The 21,892-nt window shown below is 35.8% G+C and overlaps 1 protein-coding gene across 1 annotated transcript in view; it reads right to left on the reverse strand.

The window, feature by feature from the left end:
• The window catches only part of LOC138951282 (uncharacterized), a 73,919-nt gene that overhangs the window by 31,305 nt on the left and 20,722 nt on the right, over nt 1-21,892 (reverse strand). Inside the window, exon 2 of the mRNA XM_070322913.1 lies at nt 1,436-1,575. Within this exon, the coding sequence (XP_070179014.1) occupies nt 1,436-1,575 (140 nt within the window). The remainder of the gene's footprint in view (nt 1-1,435; nt 1,576-21,892) is intronic.

Here is a 21,892-nt window from a genome sequence, read left to right on the forward strand (position 1 = left end):
GAAAATGGGAAAATGGTCACTCACTCCTTGACGAGACTATGTGGTGAAAATGGGAAAATGGTCACTCACTCCTTGACGAGACTATGTGGTGCAAATGGGAAAATGGTCACTCACCCCTTTACGAGACTATGTGGTGAAAATGGGAAAATGGTCACTCACCCCTTTACGAGACTATGTGGTGAAAATGGGAAAATGGTCACTCACCCCTTGACGAGACTATGTAGTGAAAATGGGAAAATGGTCACTCACCCCTTGACGAGACTATGTGGTGAAAATGGGAAAATGGTCACTCACCCCTTGACGAGACTATGTAGTGAAAATGGGAAAATGGTCACTCACCCCTTGACGAGACTATGTGGTGAAAATGGGAAAATGGTCACTCACTCCTTGACGAGACTATGTGGTGAAAATGGGAAAATGGTCACTCACCCCTTGACGAGACTATGTGGTGAAAATGGGAAAATGGTCACTCACAGCAAAAACTGGTACACATGTTTCTTTAATATGACATTTTTTCAGAAACATAGCTATGATCAATAAGTGTTTTAGAGGTGGAAGTAATACGAGTAGGGTTTTTAATCATTTGATGTAAATTTAATAGATTGAGTGTTTCCAACCATTTCCTATTTTGCTTGAGAAGATCGATATTAAAGTCTCCAAGAAGAATGATTTCTTTTGGTTCATTTAAAACTGCATCCATCATGTCCATGAATTTATCACACCAGTTTACTTTCTCTGCTGGGTTTCTGTAACAAGACGCCTGAAGGTTAATGAGAGAGAGAGAGAGAGAGAGAGAGAGAGAGAGAGAGAGAGAGAGAGAGAGAGAGAGAGAGAGAGAGAGAGAGAGAGAAGGAGAGAGAGAGAGAGAGGGAGAGGGAGAGGGAGAGAGAGGGGGGAGATATAATGTCTTGATAAAATATTGTCACGTGTTGTGAACTGTGAGTAGATAAAAATGACGAAACAGGTTACAGAGAAACACATTATATATTTCCCCCGACATTAATGTGAAAAGTCTTGTTTACCCTTTGTCTTTTAAAAAAAACAGAAACAGCTTGTGTGAGGAAATACTTACATTCTTATTCGTGTAGTAACCTTTGTACAATTGAGCATGTGGTTAGTAACCTGTTTCCATCACTCACAAATTGTGTGTGTTATATAACAGTTTTGCTAAATTGTGTGTGTTATATAACAGTTTTGCTAAATTGTGTGTGTTATATAACAGTTTTGCTAAATTGTGTGTGTTATATAACAGTTTTGCTAAATTGTGTGTGTTATATAACAGTTTTGCTAAATTGTGTGTGTTATATAACAGTTTTGCTAAATTGTGTGTGTTATATAACAGTTTTGCTAAATTGTGTGTGTTATATAACAGTTTTGCTAAATTGTGTGTGTTATATAACAGTTTTGCTAAATTGTGGAAGCTAATTTGGCGAACCTGAAACCACCAGTCACGGCCGAGTATGGTCTCTCCACGTCCCGTCACGATAGACCAAGGGAAGGACGCTCTGCCTCCTGGACATGCCGTGATCTTCGCCTTGTCTTCAGGGCCTCCGTCCCACTGATGCGCCTCCAACGCTGTGCAGTAATAAGGTGTCTCAATTACTCCAAATTATAGGCTATGTATGTATTCACACCATGGTAACACTTTTGCTACGTCTGAAGGTTGACTGACTTACAGTGGGAGGTTTTGAGGAAAGGATGTTATAGAACTATGAGACGGCTTTTGCGAGTTTATAAATCAGTTTTATCAATAGCATTTCAGTATGTTCTCTTATTGTGAGAGGATTTCGCAACCCAAAAAGGAAAGAACATCTATTGATAAATTAACGAAGATATAGGATTTGAATTGCTTGCAGGAATCATATATATAAATGACAACGTGTAAAATAAGTGGGAGAGATATGAAAGGAACGAGCGTTATATTCGTCAGTTGTATGTAATAAAATGGGACAAATTATTCTATCGAAGAGATCTTTGGTGGCGAAGCAGAATTATTATTTAAAACAAAATAAATATAATGATTACAGTTGAACACGTTGCTTTTTATTTGGTAAATATTTGATTTACTATACTTTTTACATTTAAACAACAAATCCAAAAACAAAGAGACTGCCAACGTTCCAAAATTCAGAATAAAAAAACAAGAAAGAAAGGTAGGTTTTTGGAACGTTTTTTTAAGGCCAACAAAAAAATAGGTCTGTTTACCGTAACATAGGGTGAAAAACTAGGGTCGGTAGGTCGGCTTTTTGTTTTGGTTTTTTTTTCACATTTTTTTCCATTTGTTTTTTCTCCTTTGTTTTTTCTCCCCTCTCTATGATGTTTCACAGTTCATTTCTTCTCATCAATCCCTGTTTTTGTAACATGAGTCACGACCCTTTACTCCTAACAGTACTTTGAGCTTACCTCCCTTCTGTCGTCTGCTGTTTAAGCGCAAACAGCTCTATTTTGGATGCAGGTTGGGTTTTTTTTCAGACGATCCACAAAAAAAAAGATTAGGGTCGGGCCTAAAAACTAGGGCCCGGTCGGTCGGGTTACCGTAAACAGACATATTTTGTTTTTGGCCTAATGACAAAACAATACGTTATAGTCAACAATATGGACCCACAAACAATCAGTGACAAAATCTTATGTTCATGGAATGTTCGGCAACTTGCCAGGAAGTCACAAGCAAATGATTCGACATCGAGAGAATTTAGAGAAAATCAACGATGATGTGATCTATGTTAAATGTAACAAGTCGCATAAGGCGAAATTACAACATTTAGTAATTTTATGTTTTTCATTTAAACAAAAAAACAACATTTAGTCGACAATTGTTTTCAACATTTCTTCAAGTATATAATGTGTTGCCCGCGTGTAGTTGGCATGCTAACTAAGAAGTTTACAAAATTCCAAGGGTGTATAACAAATAGTTTCTGAGATATGGACGTTCAAAGTTTCCATTATTTGGCGTTATTTGCTGTTTTGCGTTGTTGGTCAGTTTTTTTCTAAGCTGTATCTTTGTAATGTGGTGAAATAAACTGCCCCAAAAATGACAAAAATCGCAAAAATCACAATGGTCAAAAAACGAAATTTGGACTTTTTTGAAAATGTTTAGTTTTATTGTTACAAAACGTTGGCGGGGCTTATCTATAACAAAAAAATGCATTAGCTTTATAATGTAGTAAAACCACAGAAAAGTGAAAAAAATGCTAAAATAACTCAACATCGTTAAAATGTGAAAATAACGTGAAGACAAAATACGTGTACCGAGTACTAATTTTATGTCTTCATAACAGAAATACCAGGGACTTCCACTAAGAAATCATATATTGTATATTCAAAAGCAGGCTTGAATTAAAATTAAAATTGAATCAACAAAAATATGGTTGCACCGACACGCATGTGGGTCTAAAAATGGGGCGGGGATATAGCTCAGTTGGTAGCGCGCTGGATTTGTATTCAGTTGGCCGCTGTCAGCGTGACTTCGATCCCAGGTTCGGCGGAAATTTATTTCACAGAGTCAACTTTGTGTGCAGACTCTCTTCGGTGTCCGAACCCCCCCCCCCCCCCCCCCCCCCCCGTGTACACTACATTGGGTGTGCACGTTAAAGATCCCACGATTGACAAAAGGGTCTTTCCTGGCAAAATTGCTTAGGCACAGTTAATAATTGTCTACCTATACCCGTGTGACTTGGAATAATAGGCCGTGAAAGGTAAATATGCGCCGAAATGGCTGCAATCTACTGGCCGTATAAAATTTCATCTCACACGGCATCACTGCAGAGCGCCTAGAACTGTACCCACGGAATATGCGCGATATAAGACTCATTGATTGATTGATTGATTGATAGTTCCACCACCATTGAACCGTTTCATAACACGAGATAGCAAAACAAAGAAAGAAAGAAATGGCTGAGTTAGGTATGAGGAATTAATGAGAGAGCGAAACAAAGAAAGAAATGGCTGAGTTAAGTATGAGGAATTAATGAGAGAGCGAAACAAAGAAAGAAAGAAATGGCTGAGTTAAGTATGAGGAATTAATGAGAGCGCGAAACAAAGAAAGAAAGAAATGGCTGAGTTAGGTATGAGGAATTAATGAGAGAGCGAAACAAAGAAAGAAAGAAATGGCTGAGTTAAGTATGAGGAATTAATGAGAGAGCGAAACAAAGAAAGAAAGAAATGGCTGAGTTAAGTATGAGGAATTAATGAGAGAGCGAAACAAAGAAAGAAATGGCTGAGTTAAGTATGAGGAATTAATGAGAGAGCGAAACAAAGAAAGAAATGGCTGAGTTAAGTATGAGGAATTAATGAGAGAGCGAAACAAAGAAAGAAATGGCTGAGTTAAGTATGAGGAATTAATGAGAGAGCGAAACAAAGAAAGAAATGGCTGAGTTAAGTATGAGGAATTAATGAGAGAGCGAAACAAAGAAAGAAAGAAATGGCTGAGTTGAGTATGAGGAATTAATGAGAGAGCGAAACAAAGAAAGAAAGAAATGGCTGAGTTAAGTATGAGGAATTAATGAGAGAGCGAAACAAAGAAAGAAAGAAATGGCTGAGTTAAGTATGAGGAATTAATGAGAGCGCGAAAAAAAGAAAGAAATGGCTGAGTTAGGTATGAGGAATTAATGAGAGAGCAAAACAAAGAAAGAAAGAAATGGCTGAGTTAAGTATGAGGAATTAATGAGAGAGCGAAACAAAGAAAGAAATGGCTGAGTTAAGTATGAGGAATTAATGAGAGAGCGAAACAAAGAAAGAAAGAGCTGAGTTGAGTATGAGGAATTAATGAGAGAGCGAAACAAAGAAAGAAATGGCTGAGTTAAGTATGAGGAATTAATGAGAGAGCGAAACAAAGAAAGAAAGAAATGGCTGAGTTGAGTATGAGGAATTAATGAGAGAGCGAAACAAAGAAAGAAAGAAATGGCTGAGTTAAGTATGAGGAATTAATGAGAGAGCGAAACAAAGAAAGAAAGAGCTGAGTTAAGTATGAGGAATTAATGAGAGAGCGAAACAAAGAAAGAAATGGCTGAGTTTAGTATGAGGAATTAATGAGAGAGCGAAACAAAGAAAGAAAGAGCTGAGTTGAGTATGAGGAATTAATGAGAGAGCGAAACAAAGAAAGAAAGAAATGGCTGAGTTAAGTATGAGGAATTAATGAGAGAGCGAAACAAAGAAAGAAATGGCTGAGTTAAGTATGAGGAATTAATGAGAGAGCGAAACAAAGAAAGAAATGGCTGAGTTAAGTATGAGGAATTAATGAGAGAGCGAAACAAAGAAAGAAATGGCTGAGTTAAGTATGAGGAATTAATGAGAGAGCGAAACAAAGAAAGAAATGGCTGAGTTAAGTATGAGGAATTAATGAGAGAGCGAAACAAAGAAAGAAATGGCTGAGTTAAGTATGAGGAATTAATGAGAGAGCGAAACAAAGAAAGAAATGGCTGAGTTAAGTATGAGGAATTAATGAGAGAGCGAAACAAAGAAAGAAATGGCTGAGTTAAGTATGAGGAATTAATGAGAGAGCGAAACAAAGAAAGAAATGGCTGAGTTAAGTATGAGGAATTAATGAGAGAGCGAAACAAAGAAAGAAATGGCTGAGTTAAGTATGAGGAATTAATGAGAGAGCAAAACAAAGAAAGAAAGAAATGGCTGAGTTAAGTATGAGGAATTAATGAGAGAGCGAAACAAAGAAAGAAATGGCTGAGTTAGGTATGAGGAATTAATGAGAGAGCGAAACAAAGAAAGAAATGGCTGAGTTGAGTATGAGGAACTAATGAGAGAGCGAAACAAAGAAAGAAATGGCTGAGTTAAGTATGAGGAATTAATGAGAGAGCGAAACAAAGAAAGAAAGAAATGGCTGAGTTGAGTATGAGGAATTAATGAGAGAGCGAAACAAAGAAAGAAAGAAATGGCTGAGTTAAGTATGAGGAATTAATGAGAGAGCGAAACAAAGAAAGAAATGGCTAAGTTTAGTATGAGGAATTAATGAGAGAGCGAAACAAAGAAAGAAATGGCTGAGTTAGGTATGAGGAATTAATGAGAGAGCGAAACAAAGAAAGAAATGGCTGAGTTAAGTATTATAAGTAATTAATGAGAGAGCGAAACAAAGAAAGAAAGAAATGGCTGAGTTAAGTATGAGGAATTAATGAGAGAGCAAAACAAAGAAAGAAAGAGCTGAGTTAAGTATGAGGAATTAATGAGAGAGCGAAACAAAGAAAGAAAGAAATGGCTGAGTTGAGTATGAGGAATTAATGAGAGAGCGAAACAAAGAAAGAAAGAGCTGAGTTAAGTATGAGGAATTAATGAGAGAGCGAAACAAAGAAAGAAGTGGCTGAGTTAAGTATGAGGAATTAATGAGAGAGCGAAACAAAGAAAGAAGTGGCTGAGTTAAGTATGAGGAATTAATGAGAGAGCGAAACAAAGAAAGAAAGAAATGGCTGAGTTAAGTATGAGGAATTAATGAGAGAGCGAAACAAAGAAAGAAAGAAATGGCTGAGTTGAGTATGAGGAATTAATGAGAGAGGGAAACAAAGAAAGAAAGAAATGGCTGAGTTGAGTATGAGGAATTAATGAGAGAGCGAAACAAAGAAAGAAAGAAATGGCTGAGTTAAGTATGAGGAATTAATGAGAGAGCGAAACAAAGAAAGAAAGAGCTGAGTTAAGTATGAGGAATTAATGAGAGAGCGAAACAAAGAAAGAAAGAAATGGCTGAGTTAGGTATGAGGAATTAATGAAAGAGCGAAACAAAGAAAGAAATGGCTGAGTTAGGTATGAGGAATTAATGAGAGAGCGAAACAAAGAAAGAAATGGCTGAGTTAGGTATGAGGAATTAATGAGAGAGCGAAACAAAGAAAGAAATGGCTGAGTTAAGTATGAGGAATTAATGAGAGAGCGAAACAAAGAAAGAAAGAAATGGCTGAGTTGAGTATGAGGAATTAATGAGAGAGCGAAACAAAGAAAGAAATGGCTGAGTTGAGTATGAGGAATTAATGAGAGAGGGAAACAAAGAAAGAAAGAAATGGCTGAGTTAAGTATGAGGAATTATAGAGAGAGCGAAACAAAGAAAGAAAGAAATGGCTGAGTTAAGTATGAGGAATTAATGAGAGAGCGAAACAAAGAAAGAAATGGCTGAGTTAAGTATGAGGAATTAATGAGAGAGCGAAACAAAGAAAGAAAGAAATGGCTGAGTTGAGTATGAGGAATTAATGAGAGAGCGAAACAAAGAAAGAAATGGCTGAGATAAGTATGAGGAATTAATGAGAGAGCGAAACAAAGAAAGAAAGAAAGAGCTGAGTTAAGTATGAGGAATTAATGAGAGAGCGAAACAAAGAAAGAAAGAAATGGCTGAGTTAAGTATGAGGAATTAATGAGAGAGCGAAACAAAGAAAGAAAGAAATGGCTGAGTTAAGTATGAGGAATTAATGAGAGAGCGAAACAAAGAAAGAAATGGCTGAGTTAAGTATGAGGAATTAATGAGAGAGCGAAACAAAGAAAGAAAGAAAGAGCTGAGTTAAGTATGAGGAATTAATGAGAGAGCGAAACAAAGAAAGAAAGAAATGGCTGAGTTAAGTATGAGGAATTAATGAGAGAGCGAAACAAAGAAAGAAAGAAATGGCTGAGTTAAGTATGAGGAATTAATGAGAGAGCGAAACAAAGAAAGAAAGAAAGAGCTGAGTTAAGTATGAGGAATTAATGAGAGAGCGAAACAAAGAAAGAAAGAAATGGCTGAGTTGAGTATGAGGAATTAATGAGAGAGCGAAACAAAGAAAGAAAGAGCTGAGTTAAGTATGAGGAATTAATGAGAGAGCGAAACAAAGAAAGAAAGAAATGGCTGAGTTAAGTATGAGGAATTAATGAGAGAGCGAAACAAAGAAAGAAAGAAATGGCTGAGTTGAGTATGAGGAATTAATGAGAGAGCGAAACAAAGAAAGAAAGAAATGGCTGAGTTAAGTATGAGGAATTAATGAGAGAGCGAAACAAAGAAAGAAAGAAATGGCTGAGTTGAGTATGAGGAATTAATGAGAGAGCGAAACAAAGAAAGAAGTGGCTGAGTTAAGTATGAGGAATTAATGAGAGAGCGAAACAAAGAAAGAAGTGGCTGAGTTAAGTATGAGGAATTAATGAGAGAGCGAAACAAAGAAAGAAAGAAATGGCTGAGTTAAGTATGAGGAATTAATGAGAGAGCGAAACAAAGAAAGAAAGAAATGGCTGAGTTGAGTATGAGGAATTAATGAGAGAGCGAAACAAAGAAAGAAATGGCTGAGTTGAGTATGAGGAATTAATGAGAGAGCGAAACAAAGAAAGAAAGAAATGGCTGAGTTTAGTATGAGGAATTAATGAGAGAGCGAAACAAAGAAAGAAATGGCTGAGTTAGGTATGAGGAATTAATGAGAGAGCGAAAAAAAGAAAGAAATGGCTGAGTTAGGTATGAGGAATTAATGAGAGAGCGAAACAAAGAAAGAAATGGCTGAGTTAAGTATGAGGAATTAATGAGAGAGCGAAACAAAGAAAGAAATGGCTGAGTTAAGTATGAGGAATTAATGAGAGAGCGAAACAAAGAAAGAAAGAAAGAGCTGAGTTAAGTATGAGGAATTAATGAGAGAGCGAAACAAAGAAAGAAAGAAATGGCTGAGTTAAGTATGAGGAATTAATGAGAGAGCGAAACAAAGAAAGAAAGAAATGGCTGAGTTGAGTATGAGGAATTAATGAGAGAGCGAAACAAAGAAAGAAATGGCTGAGTTAAGTATGAGGAATTAATGAGAGAGCGAAACAAAGAAAGAAAGAAAGAGCTGAGTTAAGTATGAGGAATTAATGAGAGAGCGAAACAAAGAAAGAAAGAAATGGCTGAGTTAAGTATGAGGAATTAATGAGAGAGCGAAACAAAGAAAGAAAGAAATGGCTGAGTTAAGTATGAGGAATTAATGAGAGAGCGAAACAAAGAAAGAAAGAGCTGAGTTAAGTATGAGGAATTAATGAGAGAGCGAAACAAAGAAAGAAAGAAATGGCTGAGTTAAGTATGAGGAATTAATGAGAGAGCGAAACAAAGAAAGAAAGAAATGGCTGAGTTTAGTATGAGGAATTAATGAGAGAGCGAAACAAAGAAAGAAATGGCTGAGTTGAGTATGAGGAATTAATGAGAGAGCGAAACAAAGAAAGAAAGAAATGGCTGAGTTTAGTATGAGGAATTAATGAGAGAGCGAAACAAAGAAAGAAATGGCTGAGTTAGGTATGAGGAATTAATGAGAGAGCGAAACAAAGAAAGAAATGGCTGAGTTAGGTATGAGGAATTAATGAGAGAGCGAAACAAAGAAAGAAATGGCTGAGTTAAGTATGAGGAATTAATGAGAGAGCGAAACAAAGAAAGAAAGAAATGGCTGAGTTGAGTATGAGGAATTAATGAGAGAGCGAAACAAAGAAAGAAATGGCTGAGTTGAGTATGAGGAATTAATGAGAGAGGGAAACAAAGAAAGAAAGAAATGGCTGAGTTAAGTATGAGGAATTATAGAGAGAGCGAAACAAAGAAAGAAAGAAATGGCTGAGTTAAGTATGAGGAATTAATGAGAGAGCGAAACAAAGAAAGAAATGGCTGAGTTAAGTATGAGGAATTAATGAGAGAGCGAAACAAAGAAAGAAAGAAATGGCTGAGTTGAGTATGAGGAATTAATGAGAGAGCGAAACAAAGAAAGAAATGGCTGAGTTAAGTATGAGGAATTAATGAGAGAGCGAAACAAAGAAAGAAAGAAAGAGCTGAGTTAAGTATGAGGAATTAATGAGAGAGCGAAACAAAGAAAGAAAGAAATGGCTGAGTTAAGTATGAGGAATTAATGAGAGAGCGAAACAAAGAAAGAAAGAAATGGCTGAGTTGAGTATGAGGAATTAATGAGAGAGCGAAACAAAGAAAGAAATGGCTGAGTTAAGTATGAGGAATTAATGAGAGAGCGAAACAAAGAAAGAAAGAAAGAGCTGAGTTAAGTATGAGGAATTAATGAGAGAGCGAAACAAAGAAAGAAAGAAATGGCTGAGTTAAGTATGAGGAATTAATGAGAGAGCGAAACAAAGAAAGAAAGAAATGGCTGAGTTAAGTATGAGGAATTAATGAGAGAGCGAAACAAAGAAAGAAAGAAAGAGCTGAGTTAAGTATGAGGAATTAATGAGAGAGCGAAACAAAGAAAGAAAGAAATGGCTGAGTTGAGTATGAGGAATTAATGAGAGAGCGAAACAAAGAAAGAAAGAGCTGAGTTAAGTATGAGGAATTAATGAGAGAGCGAAACAAAGAAAGAAAGAAATGGCTGAGTTAAGTATGAGGAATTAATGAGAGAGCGAAACAAAGAAAGAAAGAAATGGCTGAGTTGAGTATGAGGAATTAATGAGAGAGCGAAACAAAGAAAGAAAGAAATGGCTGAGTTAAGTATGAGGAATTAATGAGAGAGCGAAACAAAGAAAGAAAGAAATGGCTGAGTTGAGTATGAGGAATTAATGAGAGAGCGAAACAAAGAAAGAAATGGCTGAGTTAAGTATGAGGAATTAATGAGAGAGCGAAACAAAGAAAGAAAGAGCTGAGTTAAGTATGAGGAATTAATGAGAGAGCGAAACAAAGAAAGAAATGGCTGAGTTAAGTATGAGGAATTAATGAGAGAGCGAAACAAAGAAAGAAATGGCTGAGTTGAGTATGAGGAATTAATGAGAGAGCGAAACAAAGAAAGAAAGAGCTGAGTTAAGTATGAGGAATTAATGAGAGAGCGAAACAAAGAAAGAAATGGCTGAGTTAAGTATGAGGAATTAATGAGAGAGCGAAACAAAGAAAGAGATGGCTGAGTTAAGTATGAGGAATTAATGAGAGAGCGAAACAAAGAAAGAAAGAAATGGCTGAGTTAAGTATGAGGAATTAATGAGAGAGCGAAACAAAGAAAGAAATGGCTGAGTTAAGTATGAGGAATTAATGAGAGAGCGAAACAAAGAAAGAAAGAGCTGAGTTAAGTATGAGGAATTAATGAGAGAGCGAAACAAAGAAAGAGCTGAGTTAAGTATGAGGAATTAATGAGAGAGCGAAACAAAGAAAGAAAGAAATGGCTGAGTTAAGTATGAGGAATTAATGAGAGAGCGAAACAAAGAAAGAAATGGCTGAGTTAGGTATGAGGAATTAATGAGAGAGCGAAACAAAGAAAGAAAGAAATGGCTGAGTTAAGTATGAGGAATTAATGAGAGAGCGAAACAAAGAAAGAAATGGCTGAGTTAAGTATGAGGAATTAATGAGAGAGCGAAACAAAGAAAGAAATGGCTGAGTTAAGTATGAGGAATTAATGAGAGAGCGAAACAAAGAAAGAAAGAAATGGCTGAGTTAAGTATGAGGAATTAATGAGAGCGCGAAACAAAGAAAGAAAGAAATGGCTGAGTTAAGTATTATAAGTAATTAATGAGAGAGCGAAACAAAGAAAGAAAGAAATGGCTGAGTTAAGTATGAGGAATTAATGAGAGAGCGAAACAAAGAAAGAAAGAAATGGCTGAGTTAAGTATGAGGAATTAATGAGAGAGCGAAACAAAGAAAGAAATGGCTGAGTTAAGTATGAGGAATTAATGAGAGAGCGAAACAAAGAAAGAAAGAAATGGCTGAGTTTAGTATGAGGAATTAATGAGAGAGCGAAACAAAGAAAGAAATGGCTGAGTTAGTATGAGGAATTAATGAGAGAGCGAAACAAAGAAAGAAATGGCTGAGTTTAAGTATGAGGAATTAATGAGAGAGCGAAACAAAGAAAGAAAGAAATGGCTGAGTTTAGTATGAGGAATTAATGAGAGAGCGAAACAAAGAAAGAAATGGCTGAGTTAAGTATGAGGAATTAATGAGAGAGCGAAACAAAGAAAGAAATGGCTGAGTTAAGTATGAGGAATTAATGAGAGAGCGAAACAAAGAAAGAAATGGCTGAGTTGAGTATGAGGAATTAATGAGAGAGCGAAACAAAGAAAGAAAGAAATGGCTGAGTTGAGTATGAGGAATTAATGAGAGAGCGAAACAAAGAAAGAAAGAAATGGCTGAGTTGAGTATGAGGAATTAATGAGAGAGCGAAACAAAGAAAGAAATGGCTGAGTTGAGTATGAGGAATTAATGAGAGAGCGAAACAAAGAAAGAAAGAAAGAGCTGAGTTAAGTATGAGGAATTAATGAGAGAGCGAAACAAAGAAAGAAAGAAAGAGCTGAGTTAAGTATGAGGAATTAATGAGAGAGCGAAACAAAGAAAGAAAGAAATGGCTGAGTTGAGTATGAGGAATTAATGAGAGAGCGAAACAAAGAAAGAAATGGCTGAGTTAGTATGAGGAATTAATGAGAGAGCGAAACAAAGAAAGAAAGAAATGGCTGAGTTAAGTATGAGGAATTAATGAGAGAGCGAAACAAAGAAAGAAAGAAATGGCTGAGTTAAGTATGAGGAATTAATGAGAGAGCGAAACAAAGAAAGAAATGGCTGAGTTAAGTATGAGGAATTAATGAGAGAGCGAAACAAAGAAAGAAAGAAATGGCTGAGTTAGGTATGAGGAATTAATGAGAGAGCGAAACAAAGAAAGAAAGAAATGGCTGAGTTAAGTATGAGGAATTAATGAGAGAGCGAAACAAAGAAAGAAAGAAAGAGCTGAGTTAAGTATGAGGAATTAATGAGAGAGCGAAACAAAGAAAGAAAGAAATGGCTGAGTTGAGTATGAGGAATTAATGAGAGAGCGAAAGAAAGAAAGAAATGGCTGAGTTAAGTATGAGGAATTAATGAGAGAGCGAAACAAAGAAAGAAAGAAATGGCTGAGTTAAGTATGAGGAATTAATGAGAGAGCGAAACAAAGAAAGAAATGGCTGAGTTAAGTATGAGGAATTAATGAGAGAGCGAAACAAAGAAAGAAAGAAATGGCTGAGTTAGTATGAGGAATTAATGAGAGAGCGAAACAAAGAAAGAAAGAAAGAGCTGAGTTAAGTATGAGGAATTAATGAGAGAGCGAAACAAAGAAAGAAAGAGCTGAGTTAAGTATGAGGAATTAATGAGAGAGCGAAACAAAGAAAGAAAGAGCTGAGTTAAGTATGAGGAATTAATGAGAGAGCGAAACAAAGAAAGAAAGAAATGGCTGAGTTGAGTATGAGGAATTAATGAGAGAGCGAAACAAAGAAAGAAAGAAATGGCTGAGTTAAGTATGAGGAATTAATGAGAGAGCGAAACAAAGAAAGAAAGAGCTGAGTTAAGTATGAGGAATTAATGAGAGAGCGAAACAAAGAAAGAAAGAAATGGCTGAGTTAAGTATGAGGAATTAATGAGAGAGCGAAACAAAGAAAGAAAGAAATGGCTGAGTTGAGTATGAGGAATTAATGAGAGAGCGAAACAAAGAAAGAAAGAAATGGCTGAGTTAAGTATGAGGAATTAATGAGAGAGCGAAACAAAGAAAGAAAGAGCTGAGTTAAGTATGAGGAATTAATGAGAGAGCGAAACAAAGAAAGAAAGAGCTGAGTTAAGTATGAGGAATTAATGAGAGAGCGAAACAAAGAAAGAAAGAGCTGAGTTAAGTATGAGGAATTAATGAGAGAGCGAAACAAAGAAAGAAAGAGCTGAGTTAAGTATGAGGAATTAATGAGAGAGCGAAACAAAGAAAGAAAGAGCTGAGTTAAGTATGAGGAATTAATGAGAGAGCGAAACAAAGAAAGAAAGAGCTGAGTTAAGTATGAGGAATTAATGAGAGAGCGAAACAAAGAAAGAAATGGCTGAGTTAAGTATGAGGAATTAATGAGAGAGCGAAACAAAGAAAGAAAGAAATGGCTGAGTTAAGTATGAGGAATTAATGAGAGAGCGAAACAAAGAAAGAAAGAAATGGCTGAGTTAAGTATGAGCAATTAATGAGAGAGCGAAACAAAGAAAGAAAGAAATGGCTGAGTTGAGTATGAGGAATTAATGAGAGAGCGAAACAAAGAAAGAAATGGCTGAGTTAGGTATGAGGAATTAATGAGAGAGCGAAACAAAGAAAGAAATGGCTCAGTTAAGTATGAAGAATTAATGAGAGAGCGAAACAAAGAAAGAAATGGCTGAGTTAAGTATGAGGAATTAATGAGAGAGCGAAACAAAGAAAGAAAGAGCTGAGTTAAGTATGAGGAACTAATGAGAGAGCGAAACAAAGAAAGAAAGAAATGGCTGAGTTAAGTATGAGGAATTAATGAGAGAGCGAAACAAAGAAAGAAATGGCTGAGTTAAGTATGAGGAATTAATGAGAGAGCGAAACAAAGAAAGAAAGAAAGAGCTGAGTTAAGTATGAGGAATTAATGAGAGAGCGAAACAAAGAAAGAAAGAGCTGAGTTAAGTATGAGGAATTAATGAGAGAGCGAAACAAAGAAAGAAAGAAATGGCTGAGTTAAGTATGAGGAATTAATGAGAGAGCAAAACAAAGAAAGAAAGAAGTGGCTGAGTTAAGTATGAGGAATTAATGAGAGAGCGAAACAAAGAAAGAAAGAAATGGCTGAGTTAAGTATGAGGAATTAATGAGAGAGCGAAACAAAGAAAGAAAGAGCTGAGTTAAGTATGAGGAATTAATGAGAGAGCGAAACAAAGAAAGAAAGAGCTGAGTTAAGTATGAGGAATTAATGAGAGAGCGAAACAAAGAAAGAAAGAAATGGCTGAGTTAAGTATGAGGAATTAATGAGAGAGCGAAACAAAGAAAGAAAGAGCTGAGTTAAGTATGAGGAATTAATGAGAGAGCGAAACAAAGAAAGAAAGAAATGGCTGAGTTAAGTATGAGGAATTAATGAGAGAGCGAAACAAAGAAAGAAAGAGCTGAGTTAAGTATGAGGAATTAATGAGAGAGCGAAACAAAGAAAGAAAGAGCTGAGTTAAGTATGAGGAATTAATGAGAGAGCGAAACAAAGAAAGAAAGAGCTGAGTTAAGTATGAGGAATTAATGAGAGAGCGAAACAAAGAAAGAAAGAAATGGCTGAGTTGAGTATGAGGAATTAATGAGAGAGCGAAACAAAGAAAGAAATGGCTGAGTTAGGTATGAAGAATTAATGAGAGAGCGAAACAAAGAAAGAAATGGCTGAGTTAAGTATGAGGAATTAATGAGAGAGCGAAACAAAGAAAGAAATGGCTGAGTTAAGTATGAGGAATTAATGAGAGAGCGAAACAAAGAAAGAAAGAGCTGAGTTAAGTATGAGGAATTAATGAGAGAGCGAAACAAAGAAAGAAAGAGCTGAGTTAAGTATGAGGAATTAATGAGAGAGCGAAACAAAGAAAGAAAGAAATGGCTGAGTTAAGTATGAGGAATTAATGAGAGAGCGAAACAAAGAAAGAAAGAAGTGGCTGAGTTAAGTATGAAGAATTAATGAGAGAGCGAAACAAAGAAAGAAAGAAATGGCTGAGTTAAGTATGAGGAATTAATGAGAGAGCGAAACAAAGAAAGAAAGAAATGGCTGAGTTAAGTATGAGGAATTAATGAGAGAGCGAAACAAAGAAAGAAAGAGCTGAGTTAAGTATGAGGAATTAATGAGAGAGCGAAACAAAGAAAGAAAGAGCTGAGTTAAGTATGAGGAATTAATGAGAGAGCGAAACAAAGAAAGAAATGGCTGAGTTAAGTATGAGGAATTAATGAGAGAGCGAAACAAAGAAAGAAAGAGCTGAGTTAAGTATGAGGAATTAATGAGAGAGCGAAACAAAGAAAGAAAGAAATGGCTGAGTTAAGTATGAGGAATTAATGAGAGAGCGAAACAAAGAAAGAAATGGCTGAGTTAAGTATGAGGAATTAATGAGAGAGCGAAACAAAGAAAGAAAGAAATGGCTGAGTTGAGTATGAGGAATTAATGAGAGAGCGAAACAAACAAAGAAAGAAATGGCTGAGTTGAGTATGAGGAATTAATGAGAGAGCGAAACAAACAAAGAAAGAAATGGCTGAGTTGAGTATGAGGAATTAATGAGAGAGCGAAACAAAGAAAGAAAGAAATGGCTGAGTTGAGTATGAGGAATTAATGAGAGAGCGAAACAAAGAAAGAAAGAGCTGAGTTAAGTATGAGGAATTAATGAGAGAGCGAAACAAAGAAAGAAAGAAATGGCTGAGTTAAGTATGAGGAATTAATGAGAGAGCGAAACAAAGAAAGAAAGAAATGGCTGAGTTAAGTATGAGGAATTAATGAGAGAGCGAAACAAAGAAAGAAAGAGCTGAATTAAGTATGAGGAATTAATGAGAGAGCGAAACAAAGAAAGAAATGGCTGAGTTAAGTATGAGGAATTAATGAGAGAGCGAAACAAAGAAAGAAAGAAATGGCTGAGTTGAGTATGAGGAATTAATGAGAGAGCGAAACAAAGAAAGAAAGAGCTGAGTTAAGTATGAGGAATTAATGAGAGAGCGAAACAAAGAAAGAAAGAAATGGCTGAGTTAAGTATGAGGAATTAATGAGAGAGCGAAACAAAGAAAGAAATGGCTGAGTTAAGTATGAGGAATTAATGAGAGAGCGAAACAAAGAAAGAAATGGCTGAGTTAAGTATGAGGAATTAATGAGAGAGCGAAACAAAGAAAGAAAGAAATGGCTGAGTTAAGTATGAGGAATTAATGAGAGAGCGAAACAAACAAAGAAAGAAATGGCTGAGTTAGGTATGAAGAATTAATGAGAGAGCGAAACAAAGAAAGAAAGAAATGGCTGAGTTAAGTATGAAGAATTAATGAGAGAGCGAAACAAAGAAAGAAATGGCTGAGTTAGTATGAAGAATTAATGAGAGAGCGAAACAAAGAAAGAAAGAAATGGCTGAGTTAGGTATGAAGAATTAATGAGAGAGCGAAACAAAGAAAGAAAGAAATGGCTGAGTTAGATATGAGGAATTAATGAGAGAGCGAAACAAAGAAAGAAAGAAATGGCTGAGTTAGATATGAAGAATTAATGAGAGAGCGAAACAAAGAAAGAAAGAAATGGCTGAGTTAGGTATGAAGAATTAATGAGAGAGCGAAACAAAGAAAGAAAGAAATGGCTGAGTTAGATATGAGGAATTAATGAGAGAGCGAAACAAAGAAAGAAAGAAATGGCTGAGTTAGGTATGAAGAATTAATGAGAGAGCGAAACAAAGAAAGAAAGAAATGGCTGAGTTAGGTATGAAGAATTAATGAGAGAGCGAAACAAACAAAGAAAGAAATGGCTGAGTTAAGTATGAGGAATTAATGAGAGAGCGAAACAAAGAAAGAAAGAAATGGCTGAGTTAGATATGAAGAATTAATGAGAGAGCGAAACAAAGAAAGAAAGAAATGGCTGAGTTAGGTATGAGGAATTAATGAGAGAGCGAAACAAACAAAGAAAGAAATGGCTGAGTTAGGTATGAAGAATTAATGAGAGAGCGAAACAAAGAAAGAAATGGCTGAGTTAGATATGAAGAATTAATGAGAGAGCGAAACAAAGAAAGAAAGAAATGGCTGAGTTAGGTATGAAGAATTAATGAGAGAGCGAAACAAAGAAAGAAAGAAATGGCTGAGTTAAGTATGAGGAATTAATGAGAGAGCGAAACAAAGAAAGAAAGAAATGGCTGAGTTAAGTATGAGGAATTAATGAGAGAGCGAAACAAAGAAAGAAAGAGCTGAGTTAGGTATGAAGAATTAATGAGAGAGCGAAACAAAGAAAGAAATGGCTCAGTTAAGTATGAGGAATTAATGAGAGAGCGAAACAAAGAAAGAAAGAGCTGAGTTAAGTATGAGGAATTAATGAGAGAGCGAAACAAAGAAAGAAAGAGCTGAGTTAAGTATGAGGAATTAATGAGAGAGCGAAACAAAGAAAGAAATGGCTGAGTTAAGTATGAGGAATTAATGAGAGAGCGAAACAAAGAAAGAAATGGCTGAGTTAGGTATGAAGAATTAATGAGAGAGCGAAACAAAGAAAGAAAGAAATGGCTGAGTTGAGTATGAGGAATTAATGAGAGAGCGAAACAAAGAAAGAAATGGCTGAGTTAAGTATGAGGAATTAATGAGAGAGCGAAACAAAGAAAGAAAGAAATGGCTGAGTTGAGTATGAGGAATTAATGAGAGAGCGAAACAAAGAAAGAAATGGCTGAGTTAAGTATGAGGAATTAATGAGAGAGCGAAACAAAGAAAGAAATGGCTGAGTTAGGTATGAGGAATTAATGAGAGAGCGAAACAAAGAAAGAAAGAGCTGAGTTAAGTATGAGGAATTAATGAGAGAGCGAAACAAAGAAAGAAAGAAATGGCTGAGTTGAGTATGAGGAATTAATGAGAGAGCGAAACAAAAAAAGAAAGAAATGGCTGAGTTAAGTATGAGGAATTAATGAGAGAGCGAAACAAAGAAAGAAAGAGCTGAGTTAAGTATGAGGAATTAATGAGAGAGCGAAACAAAAAAAGAAAGAGCTGAGTTAAGTATGAGGAATTAATGAGAGAGCGAAACAAAGAAAGAAAGAGCTGAGTTAAGTATGAGGAATTAATGAGAGAGCGAAACAAAGAAAGAAAGAAATGGCTGAGTTGAGTATGAGGAATTAATGAGAGAGCGAAACAAAAAAAGAAAGAAATGGCTGAGTTGAGTATGAGGAATTAATGAGAGAGCGAAACAAAAAAAGAAAGAAATGGCTGAGTTGAGTATGAGGAATTAATGAGAGAGCGAAACAAAGAAAGAAAGAGCTGAGTTAAGTATGAGGAATTAATGAGAGAGCGAAACAAAGAAAGAAAGAAATGGCTGAGTTGAGTATGAGGAATTAATGAGAGAGCGAAACAAAAAAAGAAAGAAATGGCTGAGTTGAGTATGAGGAATTAATGAGAGAGCGAAACAAAGAAAGAAATGGCTGAGTTGAGTATGAGGAATTAATGAGAGAGCGAAACAAAAAAAGAAAGAAATGGCTGAGTTGAGTATGAGGAATTAATGAGAGAGCGAAACAAAGAAAGAAATGGCTGAGTTAAGTATGAGGAATTAATGAGAGAGCGAAACAAAGAAAGAAATGGCTGAGTTAAGTATGAGGAATTAATGAGAGAGCGAAACAAAAAAAGAAAGAAATGGCTGAGTTGAGTATGAGGAATTAATGAGAGAGCGAAACAAAGAAAGAAAGAAATGGCTGAGTTGAGTATGAGGAATTAATGAGAGAGCGAAACAAAGAAAGAAAGAAGTGGCTGAGTTGAGTATGAGGAATTAATGAGAGAGCGAAACAAAGAAAGAAAGAGCTGAGTTAAGTATGAGGAATTAATGAGAGAGCGAAACAAAGAAAGAAAGAAATGGCTGAGTTAAGTATGAGGAATTAATGAGAGAGCGAAACAAAGAAAGAAAGAAGTGGCTGAGTTAAGTATGAGGAATTAATGAGAGAGCGAAACAAAGAAAGAAAGAAATGGCTGAGTTGAGTATGAGGAATTAAAGAGAGAGCGAAACAAAGAAAGAAAGAGCTGAGTTAAGTATGAGGAATTAATGAGAGAGCGAAACAAAGAAAGAAAGAAATGGCTGAGTTAAGTATGAGGAATTAATGAGAGAGCGAAACAAAGAAAGAAAGAGCTGAGTTAAGTATGAGGAATTAATGAGAGAGCGAAACAAAGAAAGAAAGAGCTGAGTTAAGTATGAGGAATTAATGAGAGAGCGAAACAAAGAAAGAAATGGCTGAGTTAAGTATGAGGAATTAATGAGAGAGCGAAACAAAGAAAGAAAGAAATGGCTGAGTTAAGTATGAGGAATTAATGAGAGAGCGAAACAAAGAAAGAAAGAAAGAGCTGAGTTAAGTATGAGGAATTAATGAGAGAGCGAAACAAAGAAAGAAAGAGCTGAGTTAAGTATGAGGAATTAATGAGAGAGCGAAACAAAGAAAGAAATGGCTGAGTTAAGTATGAGGAATTAATGAGAGAGCGAAACAAAGAAAGAAATGGCTGAGTTAAGTATGAGGAATTAATGAGAGAGCGAAACAAAGAAAGAAATGGCTGAGTTAAGTATGAGGAATTAATGAGAGAGCGAAACAAAGAAAGAAAGAGCTGAGTTAAGTATGAGGAATTAATGAGAGAGCGAAACAAAGAAAGAAAGAGCTGAGTTAAGTATGAGGAATTAATGAGAGAGCGAAACAAAGAAAGAAAGAGCTGAGTTAAGTATGAGGAATTAATGAGAGAGCGAAACAAAGAAAGAAAGAGCTGAGTTGAGTATGAGGAATTAATGAGAGAGCGAAACAAAGAAAGAAATGGCTGAGTTAAGTATGAGGAATTAATGAGAGAGCGAAACAAAGAAAGAAATGGCTGAGTTAAGTATGAGGAATTAATGAGAGAGCGAAACAAAGAAAGAAAGAGCTGAGTTAAGTATGAGGAATTAATGAGAGAGCGAAACAAAGAAAGAAAGAGCTGAGTTAAGTATGAGGAATTAATGAGAGAGCGAAACAAAGAAAGAAATGGCTGAGTTGAGTATGAGGAATTAATGAGAGAGCGAAACAAAGAAAGAAAGAAATGGCTGAGTTGAGTATGAGGAATTAATGAGAGAGCGAAACAAAGAAAGAAAGAAATGGCTGAGTTGAGTATGAGGAATTAATGAGAGAGCGAAACAAAGAAAGAAATGGCTGAGTTAAGTATGAGGAATTAATGAGAGAGCGAAACAAAGAAAGAAAGAAATGGCTGAGTTGAGTATGAGGAATTAATGAGAGAGCGAAACAAAGAAAGAAAGAAATGGCTGAGTTAAGTATGAGGAATTAATGAGAGAGCGAAACAAAGAAAGAAATGGCTGAGTTGAGTATGAGGAATTAATGAGAGAGCGAAACAAAGAAAGAAAGAGCTGAGTTAAGTATGAGGAATTAATGAGAGAGCGAAACAAAGAAAGAAAGAGCTGAGTTTAGTATGAGGAATTAATGAGAGAGCGAAACAAAGAAAGAAAGAAATGGCTGAGTTAAGTATGAGGAATTAATGAGAGAGCGAAACAAAGAAAGAAAGAAATGGCTGAGTTGAGTATGAGGAATTAATGAGAGAGCGAAACAAAGAAAGAAAGAGCTGAGTTAAGTATGAGGAATTAATGAGAGAGCGAAACAAAGAAAGAAATGGCTGAGTTAAGTATGAGGAATTAATGAGAGAGCGAAACAAAGAAAGAAAGAGCTGAGTTAAGTATGAGGAATTAATGAGAGAGCGAAACAAAGAAAGAAAGAAATGGCTGAGTTGAGTATGAGGAATTAATGAGAGAGCGAAACAAAGAAAGAAAGAAATGGCTGAGTTGAGTATGAGGAATTAATGAGAGAGCGAAACAAAGAAAGAAAGAGCTGAGTTAAGTATGAGGAATTAATGAGAGAGCGAAACAAAGAAAGAAAGAGCTGAGTTAAGTATGAGGAATTAATGAGAGAGCGAAACAAAGAAAGAAATGGCTGAGTTAAGTATGAGGAATTAATGAGAGAGCGAAACAAAGAAAGAAAGAGCTGAGTTAAGTATGAGGAATTAATGAGAGAGCGAAACAAAGAAAGAAAGAGCTGAGTTAAGTATGAGGAATTAATGAGAGAGCGAAACAAAGAAAGAAAGAGCTGAGTTAAGTATGAGGAATTAATGAGAGAGCGAAACAAAGAAAGAAATGGCTGAGTTGAGTATGAGGAATTAATGAGAGAGCGAAACAAAGAAAGAAAGAGCTGAGTTAAGTATGAGGAATTAATGAGAGAGCGAAACAAAGAAAGAAATGGCTGAGTTGAGTATGAGGAATTAATGAGAGAGCGAAACAAAGAAAGAAAGAGCTGAGTTAAGTATGAGGAATTAATGAGAGAGCGAAACAAAGAAAGAAATGGCTGAGTTAAGTATGAGGAATTAATGAGAGAGCGAAACAAAGAAAGAAATGGCTGAGTTAAGTATGAGGAATTAATGAGAGAGCGAAACAAAGAAAGAAAGAAATGGCTGAGTTGAGTATGAGGAATTAATGAGAGAGCGAAACAAAGAAAGAAAGAAATGGCTGAGTTAAGTATGAGGAATTAATGAGAGAGCGAAACAAAGAAAGAAATGGCTGAGTT

The sequence above is a fragment of the Littorina saxatilis genome, linkage group LG16, assembly GCF_037325665.1.
Source record: "Littorina saxatilis isolate snail1 linkage group LG16, US_GU_Lsax_2.0, whole genome shotgun sequence".
NCBI lineage: Eukaryota > Metazoa > Mollusca > Gastropoda > Littorinimorpha > Littorinidae > Littorina > Littorina saxatilis.